Source organism: Pelodiscus sinensis, chromosome 5, assembly GCF_049634645.1.
Source record: "Pelodiscus sinensis isolate JC-2024 chromosome 5, ASM4963464v1, whole genome shotgun sequence".
In the NCBI taxonomy this organism is placed as follows: Eukaryota; Metazoa; Chordata; order Testudines; family Trionychidae; genus Pelodiscus; species Pelodiscus sinensis.
In genome coordinates, this window is record NC_134715.1 from 106,111,080 (window position 1) to 106,131,208 (window position 20,129).

The 20,129-nt window shown below is 44.6% G+C and overlaps 1 protein-coding gene across 1 annotated transcript in view; it reads left to right on the forward strand.

Moving 5' to 3' along the window:
* The first annotated feature begins 2,343 nt into the window (after window positions 1-2,343).
* FAM184B (family with sequence similarity 184 member B) overlaps window positions 2,344-20,129 on the forward strand; it is an 88,744-nt gene continuing 70,958 nt past the window's right edge. The window contains exon 1 of the mRNA XM_075930681.1: window positions 2,344-3,043. Within this exon, the coding sequence (XP_075786796.1) occupies window positions 2,909-3,043 (135 nt within the window). The 5' untranslated portion in view covers window positions 2,344-2,908. The remainder of the gene's footprint in view (window positions 3,044-20,129) is intronic.

The following is a 20,129-nucleotide window of genomic DNA, read 5'->3' on the forward strand; positions in this document are numbered from 1 at the left end:
GCCGACAAACAGTTGATCGGCTCAGCGCGGCAGCCATTTTAATTTAAATGAAGCGGCAATTATTTAAATCGCCGCTTCATTTGGGTATGTCTAGTAAATTAATCTACATGGATCTGGCAATAGAGCCATGTAGTCTAGACATATCCCTTGGTAGTACAACTAAGTTCAGTATAAAGACGCTCATGGACTTAAAAAAAGGACCCTGGCCTGCTGGCCTTAATCTGTCCTTTAGAATTTGTTAAAAATAGATAGTGAGAATTTTTCTTATGTAAAGAACATTTCTGTACCTAAATATTTTTTTCTGCCTGAACTGTTTTTATAGGAGTAAAAACTATGTTTTTGCCCAACTGCAGACCTATCTTAGTCTAGGGAACAGTTTTTTCACCCTGTTAGGCTCTGTTTTAACAAACCAGATTGAACCATGTTAGAATATATTTGAACCATGATCGTTCTAGCCCACATGGTGGGTTGTTGTGTGTGGGTTTTTTTTTGTTTGTTTTTGTTTTTTTGCAATACATACAGTGATGACATATTTGCTTTGTCCTTTCCTTACCCTGATTATAGTTCCCGGATCAGTAAGAAAATATGTGGGGCTCTGCCTCATCAGAAAACTTGACATGCTTTCTAAAATTCAATTACTTTAAAAAAATCAAGACATCTCAAAACCAAACTCATAGGCTGTGTCTAGACTGGCCAGTGTTTCCAAAAAATCAGCCACTTTTCTGGAAAAACTTGACAGCTGTCTACACTGGCCGCTTGAATTTCCGCAAAAGCACTGACGATCTCATGCAAAATTGTCAGTGTTCTTGCGGAAAACTTTTGCGCAAAAGGGCCAGTATAGACAGCCCAGATTTGTTTTCCGCAAAAAAGCCCCAATTGCGAAAATGGCGATCAGGGCTTTTTTGCGGAAAAGCGCGTCTAGATTGGCACGGACACTTTTCCGCAAAAAGTGCTTTAGCAGAAAAGCATCCTGCCAATCTAGACACTCTATTCCGAAAATGCTTTTAATGGAAAACTTTTCCGTTAAAAGCATTTGCAGAAAATCATGCCAGTCTAGACGTAGCCATAGACTTTAAGGTCAGAAGGGACCATTATGATCATCTAGTCTGACCCCCTGCACAATGTAGGCCCCAGAATCTCACCCATCCTCTCCTAGAATAATCCTCTCACCTATATCTCAGATATTGAAGTCCTCAAATGGTTTAAGGACCCCAAGATGCAGAGAATCCTACAGCAAGTGATCCGTGCCCTATGCTACAGAGGAAAGCGAAAAACCTCCAGGGCTTCTGCAATCTACCCTGGAGGAAAATTCCTTCCCAACCCCAAATATGGCGATCAGCACTGCATGCAAAGCAAATAAGTCCATCTAGTATTTATCTGGAATCAGACCAAGACCAACCTACTAGTGACAAATTTATGTTTTGATAAATACCAAAGGCATACGGCCCCAAAGCCCTGGAGTCCTCCCCCATTTAACCCATAATTAGAGCTGTGTGACAATTCTTGTTTTGGGGGAGGGGGAGTTGCTTCGGCAGGGGCTTCAGATAATTTTAAATATTGATGTTTGACCCCAATACAAAATTAAGAAGTAAAACAAATTAACCTTGTTGTTTTGGGTTGAATGCAATATTTTTATTTCAAGTTTTCCCTGCTTGCCTTTCATCCTTCCTTCTTCCCTTCTACTTGCCTTTCTTCTCACTTTTGCCCTATTTTTCTTTTTCCTTCCCTCTCCTTACCTTCCTTTTTTAAAAATACTTCCTATTGCTTTTGAAGCATCCCCTTACCTAAGGGGTCAGCAACCTTTTCAAACTACATCAAAATTAAGAACAAGTGGCCAACAAAGAGTCAATATAAGAATGCCAATTTGCATGACTGAAAATATACAACTTAATATTATTGATAATTGACATGATTAATAGTAGCATAAATGAAACATTGTACTCACAGACTTATTTAATGGGACTTCTGCTGCATCTTTTCACATTTCTTTGAAGTTTACTACATAACTGGTCAAATGTAGGTTCATGCAGGTATTCAAGCTACATGAGTAATTATGCATTTTTTAAATTTTGAATTAATTTATTTTAATTTAAAAAGTTGCATGTATTTTGGGAATGACAAAAGAGTCATATTTGGTTCCACACTAAACCATATTCCAGCGCCTTAGAACCTGGAACCTAAGCACTGTGCTTCCCCTGCAACCTTCATGCCTGTAAAGAGTTTCTGCACTTGGTGCACAAAAGGAAAACTGATCAATTCTATAAGCAGAGCCACTATTTGGGTGTGCTCCCCCTCCCTCAACTTATTCAACTCTCCTCTTACAAGCTCCCTGGCTGGAAAGGTTTTGCTCCATTCCACGTGGGAGTGGAGGAACAAAGTGAAACTGACAAGATTCTTGAAGTATTTCGCTTTGCTGCTGCATCATGAGAATGAGCAGTAAAGAGAGCATTCAACAAGATGCCAAAGGCACCCGCCCGCACTCCCTGCCAACCGTAGGTATCCCCAAGAAAGTGGTGCGGATTTAATCTGTAGACCGCCTCACGAGCTCCAGCAATGTCTGTGCTGATGGCTGCGTGGCTGGCTCAGCTTCTCCTCTGGGGAATCGGTAGCATCCAGCCACTAGCATCTTCTCGTGGCGGAAGCTCAACCATTTGGAGAGCAAGAAAAAAAATCCCGAGCAGGAGGAGCACATGTTGTCTGCCTCCTCGCCTGGATGTTTTGCTGAAACATCGGGACATCTGCATAGAAAGGAGGGGGGCTGCCCTGGCTAGGGGCTGAAGTTCTTCTAGTGCTACTGGGCTGTGTATGCGTAGCACACGGGGAAAGGAAGAGGGAGGCAAGTGGTGCTAGAATTGCCGTACTTAGAGCGCACACATCTGGGTTTAGAGATTAAAATATTTTATGTCTGATGGCTTCTGGCATAAACAAAATTCATCAGCCCGGGACTTGCAATGAAGCTAGAGCCGCTCACTGCAGCTCGACAGGGGAATGCAACCAAGAACTCCACCTGAAAATGTGCAAGAAGATTGCCCAGCTCACCAAGGTAAATCTTGCTGTTTAGCGCCTTTCCGGCGAGGGTTTGGGGGGGGGGGGGGGGGGGGGGAGAGGAGTGTACTTGGGAATTTGGTCTGGCGATGACCCCAAGAGGAGAGGAAAGAGTTTTAGCTTATCTCACTATACCTGGGGGGAAATAATCTATGTGCAGAAACTTCATTTCAAATCGCTTTCCCCCAAGGTGCTACAAATCAGCCTCAGGAGATTGCCTCTGCGGCTAACGCGCAAGTCCCCCGCTCACAGCATGCCCTAATTAAAAAAATGAGGAGTAGTAACTCTCTAAAGTTACGTCGGGTAGACGGGCGGATATTATGCAGCTTTTATCTTAAGTCCTCAGGATCAGTTTGTTTGCCTTTCACTGGTTTTGAAGTAACATTGCCTCCAAAGCTAATGACTTTGCCGTGTTGTATTACTGCTTATAGCATATGCTGTCATAGCTTAATGTGTCATATGTGTTTTGTGAAAATTAAAATGGATTCAATTACATTAGCAAAGGATAGGCACTTCTGGTGAGCGTGTAGTAACCTACCTCACTGAACTCTCTCACATCTCTAAGTAGACCTTGTCAATTAATCTACACAAATAAATCAGCGGTTTAGCTTGTCCTCTACACCTGGGGTCAGTGAAAGGAAAAAAATCTTCCAGCTCAGGTTTGTGTGTTCTCCTTCTACATATTATGCAAGATCGACACAACCTATAGAGACATGACTGCACATTGTCCATTAATCTACCTAATAACCTCCACTCCCTTCATTATTAATTAAAAGTACTGTATTAGCTTCAGTTTAAATTGCAACGTGTACAAATATGGTATGACTATAAAACAGTAGGAAAGCTTTACAATATATGTGCACTGGGCAGTGATGCTATATTTTGCTACTTGTGACTTCAGTCATCCCTAAATAATGGCAGATACTGAGTGTGTGTTGTATGTATGCTGTCCCCACAGATAAACACAAGTGTTTTGTGTTTGTGCATGTGTAAAATAATGGTTATTTCTATCCTATTATATATACACACATGAATGCACATTTTTGCACATGAATAAACATTTTGATTGTACAGTAAACTTAAACTACTCATCCACATATCTGTAGTATTTCATTACTTGGGAGGCACTCAAACATAACCCATGTAAGTAGTAGGTATAGTCATCATGTAAGGTTAATTTTTTAATCATGTTAATTTTTTATTTACCCCTGACATTGCTGCTCCTTTGCCCAACTACACAAGCACAAAAGGTGGTTACAAGAAGTATTTACATTGGTCCTTATTTTCTACTTACTAGCTCAGTCACTGTCATTGGTGCACTTTACCTCTGGCTGAAGACTCAATCTAGCAACAATCTCTTACACCTACTTTAGTGAACTGTTCCATGGCGCACCCAATAGGATTTGCTGAAGTAGTTGATCAATAAGGATATCATTCAAAGTTAATGTTAAAATTCTTGGTTCTTTTCAATTTGAAAACCAGTAGTAATTGTATCACTTGTTATTTTTATTTTTAAAAGTGCAAACTGACGGTTTACAGCACCTGTAATTCATAGGAACTCTAACAATGTTTCACTCTGAGGGGGCAGCCATATGAGTCAGTATCTGCAAAAACAATGAAGAGCCTTGTGGATAAATATCGGCCTGTGAACCAGATCTGGTCTGCCAGAGTTAGCCCCTGGTGGGCCCCACACCACTGTAATTATCTGTGCTTCTACAGGTACGGGGATTGCAGCACCCTATTGGCTGCAGATCACTATTCCCAGCCAATGAGAGCTGTGATCATGCATACCTGTGGAGGTTCTACTACATATATTGCCAACCCCTGCCTTAGAATAGAGATGTTAACAAATGTGTATTTGTGTAAATGTTGTAACTGCTGGATTATTTTTTTTAGCAATTACATGTTTACATGCAGGGGAGCAGGCAGGAGCCAGTGCTCATGGGAAGCCAGCTCCCCACAAGCACCTTTCCTGCCTGTCCCCCACCCTCACCCCCACCCACTGCCTCTGATACAGAGGCAGCAGCATAGGGGCAGGTGGCTCCACGGGAGCTGGTACACACAGGGAGCCCGCTTGAAAGCCACCTCCCTGCATATATTGGCTCCTGCCTGTCCCTCCCCTACCCCTCATGCTGCTGCCCCTCTATCAGAGGCAGTAGCGTGGGGGGGGGGGCAGGAGGCTGCTGCCTGCCTTCCCCTCCACCCTCCCTGCCTCCAGCTCTGTGGGAGACAGCAGGAAAAGGGGGAGGCAGCTCTGCAGAAACCAGAACATGCAGGGAGCCGGCTTAAAAGCTGACTTCCCATGAGCACCTACTCCCACTTTCCTCTCCCCTGCCTTGCTGCCTCTGATTTATCTGATACAGAGTAAGGATGTTAAGGACCAGTCAACTATCCAATAAGCAAATGCTTAGTCAACTAGTCGATTCCCCCCCCCCCCCCTTGCTGCCTCTATCAGGTAGCAGGGGGTATTTCAAAGTGGCAGCGCCACATGGAGCCACTACCAAGATCCCGGGATCAGCTGTGTGACACTGCCCCTTTGAAACTTTCTCAGCATTTCAAAGCAGCTCCACGAGGAGCTGACCCTGGGCTCCATGTGGCGCTGCCCCTTTGAAACGCTGAGGCTTTGTGCAGCACTGCCCCTTTGAAATAAAGGGGCAGTGGTGGCTTGGATTGCCCGGAGTACCCACACTGGGCACATCACAGCACTCAGCCATCAGACCGGCTGCACTTGCTGCAGGCTGCCATCTGGGGAGAGGGGGCAATTGGGGGGCTGCAGGAGAGGTTCCACCCCCAGAAGCCCGCAGAGCCAGCCCAGTCCTCCCCATCGGGGGCTTGTACCCCATTCCTCCCTCACCTCCTTCCACTTACCCTTCCCTAACCCCCCCTTCCTGATGTACAAAATAAAGGACAATTGTGTTCAAAAATAGAATCTCTCTTTATTGAACAAAACTAGGGGAGACTGGGAAAAGGAGGTGGGAGAGGGGAAGAGAGAGGGTGGGAGCGGGGAGGGCAACTACAATGATGAGGGGTTTGGAACAGGTCCCATATGAAGAGAGGCTAAAGAGACTGGGACTTTTCAGCTTAGAAAAGAGGAGATGGAGGGGGGACAGGATAGAGGTCTATAAAAGCATGAGTGGGGTGGAGAGGGTGCATAAAGAAAAGTTCTTCATTAGTTCCCATAATAGAAGGACTAGAGGACACCAAAGGAAAGGAATGGGTAGCAGGCTTCAAACTAGTAACAGAAAGTTGTTCTTCACAAAGCAAAGAGTCAACCTGTGGAACTCCTTGCTGCAGGAGGCTGTGAAGGCTAGAACTAGAACAGAGTTTAAAGAGAAGTGAGATAAAGTCATGGAGGTTGGGTCTATGGAGTGGTATTAGCCAGGGGGTAGGAGTGGTGTCCCTGCCTGAAGTTTGTGGAAGGCTGGAGAGGGATGGCACGAGACAAATGGCTTGGTCACTGTCTTCGGTCCATCCCCTCCATGGTCCCTAGGGTTGGCTGCTGTCAGCAGACAGGCTACTGGGCTAGATGGACCTTTGGTCTGACCCAGTATGGCCATTGTAAGCTCAGGGTCGGGGCCTCAGTGGACCACCTTGATTTCATGCACACCTGCTCCTGGGTGGCCAGGCTGGCAGCTCTCCTGCCCTAGACGGCCACTTTCCTGTGTCTAGGGTGGAGGTCGTGGACGAGGTCCACAATGTCCGCACTAGCCCAGGCGGGTGCCGCCTCTTGCGGTCCCGGGCAAGCTCCTGGGAGCCGCCAGCCTGGTCCCGGGAAGAGGGGGAGGGATGGGGAGCATCGGGTGGCTGGCTCGAGCCATGCCAGGTGTAAGGTCTGCTAGCTGGGTGCTGGCAGGCTTGCACCTGGAACGGGCACCGTAGCCAGCCCGTGCCTCTTTAAGGGGTCCGGGGCCGGGAGGGGGGCAATAGAGTTTCCCTGGTGTTGGCCAGAGTGGCCACCAGGGAAAGCTGGGGAGGGCTAGCCTCCCACTAGTTCGAATTAAGGGGCTACAGACCCCTTAATTCGAACTAGTAAGTTCGAACTAGGCTTAGTCCTTGTGGAATGAGGTTTACCTAGTTCGAACTAAGCGCTCCGCTAGTTCAAATTAAGTTCGAACTAGCAGAGCGCTAGTGTAGCGCCTATCAAAGTTAATTCGAACTAACGTCCGTTAGTTCGAATTAACTTTGTAGTGTAGACATACCCTGAGGCTTTTCAGAGCTCCTTTGTATAATTCCACAATTGCAAACTTGGGAAGGTAGGTTGGAATGCCTTCTTTACCTTCGGGATTCATCCTCTAGCCACTGCTACCACTTTTCCTAGCTACAATGTAGCTGATTTATCCCTGAATCTCATAAAAATATGTCTAAATTCTTAGTATTACAAGGTGCAGCCCTTATGCACTTTTCATTGCAGTGAGATGCTTATTAGGGCTGTGCCGGTGCAGATATCATTTCAGGATTAAGTTTTTTGCCATGTTGTTATTTAAATACTTGATGAAGCAATGGTAGATTACATAAACACAACAAAAATAGTACCCTAGTAGGCTTCATAAAAGGGCCAACTTTTCAAAAAATGACCTCAGAATTTTATTAGGCAACATCCTTCATGCCATTCAGAGGCTAGAGTGAGGCCGTGTGAAAATTTTTTTGCTTCTCTTTGGAAAAACTACCTAAGTAGGTCAGATTTTGGCTTACTAACTAAAAAGGTGCTACTTTGACTGGCCCTTTTCCCCTGGCCAAGCTCCAGTCTGGAAAATTACAGTAAATTCCCCCTTCAATTTCAACTGGATATAGTATTCACCTCCATCTCTAACCTGAAATTCAAGTATAATATTGATATATGTGGTTAAAGAACTGCCACCTTCCACCCTAAGGGTGTCAGTGTTTCAGAGTTGATACAGGGTTGCCAACTGTGACCAAAGCTATTCCAAGAGATTTATTTCCAATATGATGTAATGTCCTTTTTAAACATGTCCTATTAAAATCTCCAGGACTGCTTTTAGTAGTCAGAGAGCTTGATGCTGATTCCAGAAGACTCCAGGCTAATCTTGAAGGGCTGGCAACCTTAGAGATGAGGTGGGGGAATACATGTTTTGTATACAGGCAGTCCCCGGGTTACGTACAAGATAGGGACTGTAGGTTTGTTCTTAAGTTGAATCTGTATGTAAGTCGGAACTGGCGTCCAGATTCAGACACTGCTGAAACTGACCGCCAGTTCTGACTTACATACAGAATCAACTTAAGAACCCCAGGCGTCCCCAAGTCAGCTGCTGCTGAAACTGATCAGCAGCTGATTCCAGGAAGCCCGGGGCAGAGCAACTCTGCCTGGGGCTTCCTGTAGTCAGCGCTGGTCAGTTTCAGCAGAAGCTGACTTGGGGACGCCTGGGGCAGAGCAGCTGGGGTGCTGCTGGGTTGCTCCAGTAGCGCCGCTCCTCGGTGCTACTGGACCAACCCAGCAGCACCCCATCTGCTCTGCCCCAGGCGTCCTGATTCAGCCGCTGCTGAAACTGACCAGCAGCGGCTGAATCAGGACCTGGGGCAGAGCAGCTGGGGTGCTGCCGGGTTGGTCCAGTAGTGCCCAGAGCGGGCGCTACAGGACCAATCGGCAGCGCCCCAGCTGCTCTGCCCCAGAGTCCAAAACAAAAGCCTGGTCTGCTGGGGGGGGAGCACACTAGCTGCGCCCCCCCCCCAACAGACCAGGGACACGGGGAGCAGAGCCGCAGCGGCAGCGGGGTGCCGCGCCTCTGAGGCTTTGCTCTGGCAAAGCCTCAGAGGCGAGGGACCCCCCCGCGGCTGCGGCTTCAGTCCGGGTGCCTGTGGTCTGCTGGGGACCATCCCCAGCAGACCACAGGCACCCAGACTGAAGCGGCAGCAGCGGCGGTTCCCCGCGCCTCTGAGGCTTTGCTCTGGCAAAGCCTCAGAGGCGCGGGACCCCCCCGCGGCTGCGGCTTCAGTCCGGGTGCCTGTGGTCTGCTGGGGACCGTCCCCAGCAGACCACAGGCACCCAGACTGAAGCAGCAGCAGCGGCGGTTCCCCGCGCCTCTGAGGCTTTGCTCTGGCAAAGCCTCAGAAGCGTGGGAACCCGCCCGGTGCCCCTGGTCTGCTGGAGACGGTCTCCAGCAGACCAGGGGCACTGGAGCAGCTTACGAACGGGGCTTTCTCGCCCCGACCTCCGGGGCGAGAAAGCCCCGTTCGTAAGTGCGGATCCGACATAAGTCAGATCCGCGTAAGTCGGGGACTGCCTGTACTGGGGTTGCAGCCATGCTTCCAGCTCCTCCAGAGCCTAAGAGATTCTGGCTGAATGTTTTCTCACAACTTGTAATTCATGTGTACTCCATCATGGCACCATGAATGAACAGGACTTCCTTTCCCAACTTTCTCCTGTTGCTGGCAAAGAAGGCCATCCATCACATGAGGAGAAGGAAGCTAGAAAGGAGGTCATTCTGACAGTAGAGAGTACCGTATTTGATCATGTCTCTGGACAGACTTCCTCGAGGCAGTGTCCTCTAATGTCTTAGACATCTTTGAAGAGCAGTGGACACAGTCAGGTTCTGCTCAGTGCCCCTTTCTGGCTCCCTCATTTTTAACATTTGACCTCACTGCCATTCCTGTGTTTTCTTTTGTTGTCCCATACCCTAGCTTACAGACTGGGGCCAATGGTTCATCCCCCTCCTTAATCTTGGGGGTGGGGTTGGATCCCATGTTCCTTACTTGTAAATAGAATCACTACTGATTTCACTCATAATGAGGGAAATTATGGCATAGCTTTTGTACTTTCAGCTAAGTGCATTTTTTCCTGCTCTACACCTTTTTTGCATGGAAGGAGCTGAGGCTAGCTGTATGTTTGTAGTTTGTAAAGCATAGAAAAGCCTTTGGAATGAAAGGTGCAATATACATATCAGATAGTGTTAGCAGTAGTTATTAATAACTATCTGCAACTGATGTAAAAGAACATCAGTTTGGCTGTTTGAAGATGAATAATTTTATTTTAAATATTTCATAATGGAGTCGTATGCATTTGATGTACTAGAACAGTGGTCTCCAAACTTTTTACACTCAAGATCACATTTTAAATCTGAGAACAAGCAAAGACCTACTGCCCCACCCCTTCCTTGAAGCCCCACCCTCTCTATTCTCCTCCTCTCTATCACTTGCTATCCCTAGCCCTTATACACTCTACACTGCCACTTTTTTTTTTCCAATTCTTCTATAGGAAGAGGTTTTCCCAACATTTGGCTTGTCTAGACTGGACCAATTGTCAGAAAAAAACCCTTCTTTTGGCAGCCCCCTTATTCCTCGTAGAATGAGGAATATAGGGGTTACCGAATGAGCATGTTTGCTCTTCTACTAAAAAAATGGAAGAACAAACACATCCCTGGATGCGGAAGAGTTTTTCTGGGATATCTCTGGAATCCTGAAAAAACTCCAGCAGTCTAGCTGTACCCTCACTGGGTTGAGATAGGATGTATGGGCTCTGGGGTAGGACTGAGGGATTTGGGTCTGGGAAGGGGTGAGAGGCACAAGTTCTGGGAGGAAATTTGGATGCAGGAGGAGGTGAAATTTGGATGCAGGAGAAAGGGACGCTGGCTTGGGGAGGGAGCTCCAGGCTGGGAAGTGTTGGGGTTAGATGGAGAGTTGGACTACTAAGCAAGTCACAGGCTTGTGGATGTGAGGGTGCAGGAATTTGGGTTGGGGTATGTGAGGGGCTCAGGGAAGGGGGTTCCAGTGTATGATAGGCTCATATCTGTGGTCTCAGGGGGTGCAGGAGTGTTACAATGCTGTAGCCAGATGGGGGCTTGACCCCAATTGAGGGTTTGTTGGCCAGGCTTCATTTTTAAATAAAAGACTATGTCAGACACAAAATGTTTCTTCATTGTCTTTGTTTATGAGAAGGGCAGGGAACCTATTTTGAGTCAGGGGTCACTGACCCACAGAAAAGTCAGTTGGGGCCTCACTAATGTGGCCCCAATTGTGCTGGTGGGAGCAGGGGACGTGGTACTGGGAAAGGTGTTAGTGGGTGCTGGGGCAGGGGACAGGGTGGCAGTGGGGGCAAGGGACAGGGTTCTAGGGTGGGTGCAGGGGACAGGATTCTGCAGCAGGGGACAGAGTACCAGTGGGAGCTGGGAGTCTCCTGCACCCACCTCCTCCCAGGACTCTTCCCCCTTCCCCCCGCGGAGCAGGGAAGCCCCAGCAGGCACCTTCTCTAGGACCAACTCCTCCCTCCCGCGGAGCAGGGAAGCCCCCAGTATGTGCCTCCTCTGGGGCCGACTCCCCCCTCCTGCAGAGAAGGGTGCACCTGGGATGAACACCATGGCCAGCTAACCAGGCAGCCTCTCCTCTTTGATCCAGCCCAACTGCCCTGTGCTCAGCCCTATGGGAACACCTATGCTCACTTTCAGGTGACATGTTAATAAGAAGGTGGCAGCATTATCTCCCATAAAAGTAAATAAACCTGTTTCTCTTATCAATGGCTGACTAAGAAGTAGGACTGAGTAGACTTGTAGGCTCTAAAGTGTTACATTGTTTTGTTTGAGTGCAGTTATGTAACAACAAATCTACATTTGTAAGTTGTACTTTCATGATAGAGATTGCACTACAATAGTTTAAAATAACAACAATATTTTTTGCAGTTAGTGTTAGTTAGCTGATCTTCACTTTTTTTTCTTGGCCAGTCTTCTTATATTTTCACATCTGACTTGCTATAATTTATGTTCCTTTTTATTTTCCTAGGTAGGGTTTGACTTTGAATTTTTAAAATGATGCCCTTTTGCCTTTAACTTCCTCTATTATTCTGCTGTTCATCCATCATGGCATTTTATTGGTCCTAGCCAACTGCACTATGTTTTCAGAAAAACAGACAACTTTTAATAACTGGCAAATAAATGTTGATTTACAAAATAAATTCAGACCAAATTCAAGCTACTATTTCAAGTCCCCTTATTTAATGTTTTTATCTGAAATGTCTTACATTTTGCCTGTACTGTAAGAAGTGATGAAAAGTTATATAACTTAAAAGTAAATGAGCCATTAAATGTATAACAGAAATGGCAACAACGGGTTTTAGTCTCAATAACGCTTTTCTCAGTCTAGCTTTTAGTTTTGTATACTATACATAAGTACCATTTTCAGTGACTTTATAAATTGAACTTCTCAAACATGCATTCATTCAAGCAGCATTAAAGCTGCTACAGTTGAGACATTACAATCAGAAAAAAATAGCATCTGACTTAGGAATTGCTACAGCACTCATTAGCCTAGCTTCCTTAAGGCATTGCATGTTCATGTAATCCTCTAACACAGGTTGCAACTGTAGTGAATTATACTATGTGTCCTGAGCTTTCCTGTACACTGTAGTATAAATAATTTACAACATATTTCTGTCTGTGATAGTGAGATTCTACACAACCCATGTGGAAAATTGAGAGCCCAAATTCCCTCCAAAACAAGCAAATGAATTGATAGATTGTATGAAATATTATTGTACTATAAAAGTGTACTGCTGCTCTTCCCACACCCACTTCTCACTGCAGATTATTGGGCATAACTGAATTTTCAGTGTCTTGGTGGCTGGGACTAGTGCCGGGGCTGGAGCAGAACCAGTGGCAGAATGAGACTAGGTGGCACGCACCCATCATCCCCTGGGGATTGGCCCAGGCCTGCTGTGCTCCCTGGATATTCCTTTGCACCCCTCAGGGGGCACGCACTACAGTGAGGGTATGTCATAATCAGGAGTGCTGACCAGCACCTGGTGACTAAGGGGTTAACTCTGTCCTTAGCCAGGTATTTGGTCAGCCAATAACAATGCAGGTAGGAATTTCAAACTGAGACAAAGGAGTCTTTATCTTTCTCTCCTTTGTCTGAAAAGCAGAGTGGTTTCTTCCAAGACTAAAGGAGATGGGAGGCCTGTCTCTCTCCAAGAAAAGACTTCTTACAATGTGTAAGTAGGGCAAAGTTTAGATAGTCCATCTGGATTTGTTGTTTTCATGGTTTGGGAATTTGGAACTGATGTCTGAATTGTTAAGGGTGTTTTTTTCTCTTTTATAACTGAAGTCTTGAGCCCAGGGAATTCCTCTGAGTATATCAAATTAGTGACCCTTTTTATCTAGACACTTTATTATGCTTGCAACTGTAGTTTTGGTTTTAATAATAAAAGGTTTTTTTAAAATTTACCGGTACTGGTTGATTTTTCTGTCTTGGAAGGTCTGTCTGTGGATCCCCTCTGTTTTTCCCTACTCCAAGCAAAATGGAGGTTGGGGCAGGGGAGAGTTTTACCTTAGGGAGGAGGTGTCCCAAGTGATCTCTTCCCTGATTTTTCTTGGAGTTACTTGGGTGGTGGCAGTGGACTTCTCCAAAATCTGGGTATTAGGATTTGTGGTGGTGGTGGTGGGGGGGGGGGTGTTTTGGTACCAAAGCCTGTAGAGACAAAGTTTTGGGGTGTTCTTGCGGGCCCCCACTTCTAAATTTGTCATGCCAGAATGGGGAACAGCCTTGACAGGGTACCATGGCTTTACCTTAACTCAGTCTGTGGAAAAGACATAGCTCATCTGTTTGCTGATGTATTTCCAGTTAGAGCAATATTTCCTTTAGTTGTGCATTCTGTGCTTTCTCATGTTCATACCATGCACAACCAAATCTGCTCATGTTTGTTCTCAAAACAAGACAAATTGCATAAAGATATAAGACCCTAGATATACAGCTGCATAAGGGCTGGAGTGGTACAGACGCATGGTCAGGAGGAGTTGCTAGTGTGGGGCACTGACTCCTCAGAACAGCAGTCCCAAATTCTTCTCCTTTCACCTGTGCAGTTCCCAGGAGAGCCCTTGTGGCTCAGCAGATACCAATTTGTATCCATGAAGATCCATATCCATATCTGTGCACAGATCTACCAATCACCTGTTTAGGAAGAAATTTCCTCCCCCAGTGGCCAAATTGGCAGAGAACCATGGAATCTTTTACTCTTCTTTCAGTAACTGCAAGCCCCAGGGGGTTAAGTAGGAATGCACATGGTTCCTAACTGAGATATTGGTATAGTGTGGCTTACTAATCACAACTTGCAGCTGGTATCCAATGTGGTTAAGAGAATAAAATGAAAAGTTCCTTGATGTAAATGACCTTGGATTTTGGTGATGGGCCTTGGGCTCAGGTGATAGAGCCAGACCTTGTGGCCCTCATGAGCCATGTTTGCCATTCTGTTGCACCTTCTTGTCCATCTCACAGGCATGGAGAATGAGATTCATAGTTCTCATTGTTGTAGTTGTATCTATTTGAAGAAGAGCTGTGTGACTCGAAAGCTTGTCTCTCTCAGCAACAGAAGTTGATCCATGAAAAGATATTACATTACCCATTTTGTCTTTCTCACTTCCACTATTTAGAGAAAGTTTCATGTCACATTTCACATACTCTGCCTGGGAAATTTATCACTTATATGAAATCCCAGAGAGGTTAGTAAAGTGTATCAAAGTATTCAGTTCTTATATGCAAACATAATTGTCAGCTGAACAGCCATATTGGTCAGACCAAAGGTCCATCTAGCTCAGTATCCTGTCTTCTAACAGTGGCCAATTCCAGATGCCCTAGAGAGAGTAAACAGAACAGGTAATCATCAAGTGATCCCTCTCCTGTCATCCATTTCCAGCCTCTGAAAAATAGAGGCTAACTAGGGACACCATTCCTACCCATCCTGGCTAATAAGTATTGATGGACCTAACTTCCATGAATGTATCCAGTTCCTTTTTGAACCCTGTTGAAGTCATAGTCTTCACCACATCCTCTGGCAAGGAGTTCCACAGGTTGACTGTGCACTGAGTGAAGAAAAACTTCCTTTTATTTGTTTTAAACCTGCTACCTATTAATTTCATGTGGTGACCCCTAGTTCTTATATTGTGGGAACAAGAAAATAACTTTTCCTTATTCACTTTTTCCACACCAGTCATGATTTTATAGACCTTTATCATATCCCCCCTTAGTCTCCTTTTTTTCTAAGCTGAAAAGTCCTAGTCTTTCTAAACTCTCTTCACATGACACCCGTTGCAAACAATTATCTTTTTTGTTACCCTTTTCTGAACCTTTTCCAATGCCAATACACCTTTTTTGAGATGAGGCGACCACATCTGTATGCAATATTCAAGATGTGGGAGTACGATGGATTTATATAGAGGCAATAAGATATTCTCTGTCTTATTCTCTACCCCCTTTTTAATGTTTCTTAATATTCTGTTTGCTTTTTTGACTGCAGCTGCATATTGAGTGGATATTTTCAGAGAACTATCCACAATGACTCCAAGATCTCTCTCTTGAGTAGTTATAGCTAAATTAGTCCCCATCATTTTGTATGTATAGTTGGGATTATTTTTTCCAATGTGCATTACTTTACATTTATCAACATTAAAATTAATTTCCTATTTTGTTGCCCAATCAGTTTTCTTTTTGAAGCTCTTTAGAATCTGCATTGGTCTTAAATATATTGAGCAGTTTAGTATCATCTGAAAATTTTGCCACCTCACTGTTTACTCCTTTGTCCAGATGGTTTATAAATAGATGAAATAGAATTGGTCCCAGTACGAACCGTTGGGGGATGCCACTAGTTACCTCTCTCCATTCTGAAAACTTAACATTCTTCTTCGAGTGGTCCCCGTGGGTGCTCCACTCAAGGTGTCGGGTCCCGACCCAGCGCCGCTAGTCGGAGATTTCCAGAACCATAGCCGGGCCGGACCACGCATGCCTGAGAACAGCGTGCGGCGTTTGCACCTTTGCAACGGTCCGGCCCCCCCCCTCATCGGTTCCTCTCAACTGCCTGTGGTTGCTGGCGGAGCGCCGTTTATCTCCTCAGAGAAAAGCTGTTCTAAAAAAAGAAAAAAAAGGAGAGAGAAAAACTTATTATACACAGTTGGTATTCTAGTATAGTTAGTTAGTTAGTAGTTCAACTGTTAGTTTAAAAAAAAAGAAGAAAAAGTTATTAGTTTACTTGTATATAGTTAAGTGGTTAACATCATGCCCGGCTCACCCGGGTTTAAACGCTGTGCGCAATGTAAGGAAGCGATGCCGGCATCTGACGGGCATGCGACCTGTATCAGATGCCTAGGAGAGTCGCACGTACCACAGAAATGCGCCCATTGCGTGAAATTGACACCTAGAGCACGCAGGGAGAGAGACATGAGATTGAAACTCCTGCTGTGTGATAAGGCTTTACAGCCTTCTAATGACCAGGTGTCAGAAACCCCCGCAGGGCAGAAAAGGAGATCGCGATCGCCCGCGGTGATGGGGTCAAAGAGAAAGAGAGTGTCTCCGTCACGCTCTCTTCCAGGCACTTCATTGTCCCGGACCAGTCAGGGACACAAGCCGGGTACGTCTGTAGGGATAGGGCAACAAGAAACGCCACACGGGGCACTGTCTGTGATGCCCGCACCTCCAAGCCGATCGTCATCGGCACCGGTTCTGAACGCCTCTAAGCGTTCAGCTCACCGAGAGCAATCAGCACTGCCAGAGGTGCTTGAAAAGGGACTGACTGCGCAGCGGCAATCTACAGCGGCACCGCATCAACTCTTGGATGAATGCCATCTGGTCCTGGTGACTTGTTATTGTTAAGTTTATCAATTTGTTCCAAAATCGTCTCTAGTGACACCTCAGTCTGGGATAATTCCTCAGATTTGTCAGCTAAAAAAAATGGGTCAGGTTTGAGAATCTCCCTAACATCCTCAGCCATGAAAACCAAAGCAAAGAATTCATTTAGTTTCTCCACAATGACTTTATCATCTTTGAAGTGCTCCTTTGGCATCTCAATCATCCAGTGGGCCCCACTGGTTGTTTAGCCGGCTTCCTGCTTCTGATGTACTTAAAAAACTTTTTGCTCTTATTTCTTGAGTTTTTGGCTAGCTGTTCTTCAAACTCATTTTTCGCTTTTCTTATTTTATTTTTACACTTAATTTGCCAGAGTTTATGTTCCTTTCTATTTTCCTCACTAGGCTTTAACTTCCACTTTTTAACAACACCTTTTTTATCTCTCACTGCTTCTTTTACTTGGTTGTTAACCCACAGTGGAACTTTTTTAATTCTCTTACTGTGTTTTTTAATTTGGGGTATACATTAAGTTGGGACTTTATTATGGTGTCTTTGAAAAGTTCCCATGCAGCTTGCAGGGTTTTTACTTTTGTCACTGTACCTTTTAATTTCTGTTTAACTAACCTCATTTTTGTGTAGTCCCCCTTTCTAAAATTAAATGCCATAGTGTTGGGCTGCTGAGGTATTTTTCCCACCACAGAGATGTTAAATTTTATTACATTATGGTCACTATTTCCAAGGGATCCAGTTATATGTACCTCTTGGGCCAGATCCTGCACTTCACTTAGGACTAAATCAAGAATTGCCTCTCCCCTTGTGGTTTCCAGAACCAGCTGCTCCAAGCAGCAGTCATTTAAGGTATCAAGAAATTTTATCTCTGCATCCTGTCCTGAGCTGACGTGTACCCAGTCAATATGGGGATAGCTGTTCATGAGTTTTTTATTTTGACAATCTCTCTAATCTCCAGTCTCCTGACAAATGCAAGAAGCAGTATTTATATTCATCGTAATTGTGAAAAGTGACATCATTTCAGAGTTTGCAATATCAACTTCATGGGTGGCTAATCCATTTGACAAAGAGAGCCAAAACAGCAGCGGAAAAAATGCGAAGAGCTGCACCAGAAGCTTAGGCTTTTTGGCCATATAAGGCTTCCGTAGACAACCGCCATCTTAGGAGCCACTTTGAATCCCTGCCTCAGTGAGCACAGAGGAGTGGGGAGGTGGGGTGGAGCAGGGTCCGTTGGAGGGTGCAGGAGCAGTTTCATGAGCCACACTTTTGGGGGAGAAGAACCACATGCTGCTCATGAGCTGCAGGTTGGCCACCCCTAGCCTACTTTCTCAGCGCATCCTAGAGATGCAGTTTAAAGCCCCAGTGCTTTGCTGACTTCAGATTGGCCATTGACTTCAGTAAGGTTTCATATGAATGCCAGAGAGCCTGCTGAAGGACAGACTGGAGCCTGGCATCTTAGGAACAAAGCTACACCTTTCCCCTTGATTTTATGATTATTTCTCACAAGTATCTTTGAGTTAATTTTGCCATTCCCCCAAATATGAAATAGTCCATTTTTGCTACTGCCTTTAAGGTATAGGGCATCAGATTTGACCTGGCCTAGGCAATATCAATATATGTATTGCTGATAATGAGTGGAAGAAAAAGTAAAAATTTGAGGATCGTCCCAAGTGTTCTCTTCTTACTCTAAATGGAATATCACAGCAAACAATAAATCCTCTTCCAGTTGCTCTCTTGTGATGCTTCTAAAATGCTTTCTAACTATCTCACATAGGCTATTGATCTTGGGGGAAATTCCTGCGTATGTACTTAATCTCCAATATCCCCATAAATCCTCCAGCACTTACTGTATCCAATACATTTGTAGGGATAACATATTAATGTATTGAAAGTGACTCCCCATAATTTGTTCCCCACAACTTTAAGTGTTTAGATTTATTATTAATTCTTCTTCTTATTATTATTATTTGTTAAGATTGTTAAATGTTTAGATTTATTATTATTATTGCCCCTTTAGAATATAATCCTATGTAGCCAGAAACAGCCCCCCCTCTGTGCTCCAGGGCATGCTCAAGCTTGTGCAAGGGGCTGCTTGAAATTGACATTGCAGAGATACATTGTAACAATGCATTGTCAAGCCATTAACTCTGCTATGGGAGCCAAGCCCTATAATTGACTAAGGGCATTGTTACATAATTGACGCCTGTTCTCTTTAAAACATTGTAACTTTACTCAGCACTCAGATAATGTTTTAAGCAATACCACCCAGAAACTTTTGTAACTACAACTTTTTATTATTATACAAAATACTGTATGAATGTATGAGAGAGTGCTTGGACGATGAATGAATGGTTCTGAGAGGTGCCAGCCTGAGAATACAGCAACAAAGGGCTGAAGAAGGCGTCCGGTGCCAGTGCAACCAAAAGGTGTCAAGTGGAGAAAACCAAGTACTGGAGGTCCACCGGATGAGATCACTGACGAGCACCTGGCAGCCACCCTGGAGACATCAGCATGATGCAGTAATTTCCATAGACTGGCATAGGAAGAAATTCCTATAAGAACTGGACTAAAAAACTATGGAATCAGAGTCCAAGGTTCTGCTGCCAGCCTACCAGGAGCTTCAGATGCGCATCTGATCAGGACTTCGCTCCCCACTACCATCACTTGTGTACAGAATACCTGGCCAGTATTCTGTCACAAGCAACTTCCAGGCTGCCACATTCATTTCCATCTTACAAAGCTCTTCTAAGTAGTTAACATACGGGAAATAGAATTTTTTTTATTTAGATCATAATTATTTCCACTTCCTTTTCTAACATTTCAGTTCAAATTAGGTTTTAAAGTAGATGTGTACAGGTGAATTTTCCGCATAGAGATGCAGTAACCCTTTTTTCATTAATAAAAGAGAGAATGCAAGGCATTATTTCCATGCTCTGCACTGACCCGAGCCCTTTATATTCCTTTTCTCCATATCTTTCCAACAACTACTGAGCAGTGTTCATCCCAGAGGCAAGACCATTATTATACTTCAAATATGTGAGTTGTTGCATCTCAGTAAGCAGTTGTAAGTACAAAGAGAGAAAGAGAACTTACTTGCCACATTATCCATAGTGGGAAGTCATTTCTGTGTGTTAATATTTAGCTACAAAGGGCCAGATTTTTAAAAGGTAGTCACTTAGGCACTTTGAAAATTCCACTACGAGCCTATCATTCACTTAAGATACCTAAATATCTCCTTTAAAATCTGTCTCCAAATAATTATCACAGAATACAGTACAGTATTCCAGAAAAACTCCACAAATTATCAAAACCCTTGTAGAAACATATTCTTCTCATTCTCCTTTTTAAAAAAAAATATTTCCTAATTTTAAATACTGTTAGAGTAGGTTTGGGGAAAATTTGATAAACAGACTGGAGTTCTTCTACAGGTAACAGCTTTCAATGAATTGTTAATTAAGAATATTTAAGAACATAAAGCAATGTAAATTAAAAAGCAATCACTTTAAAGTTGGCTTGTCAGT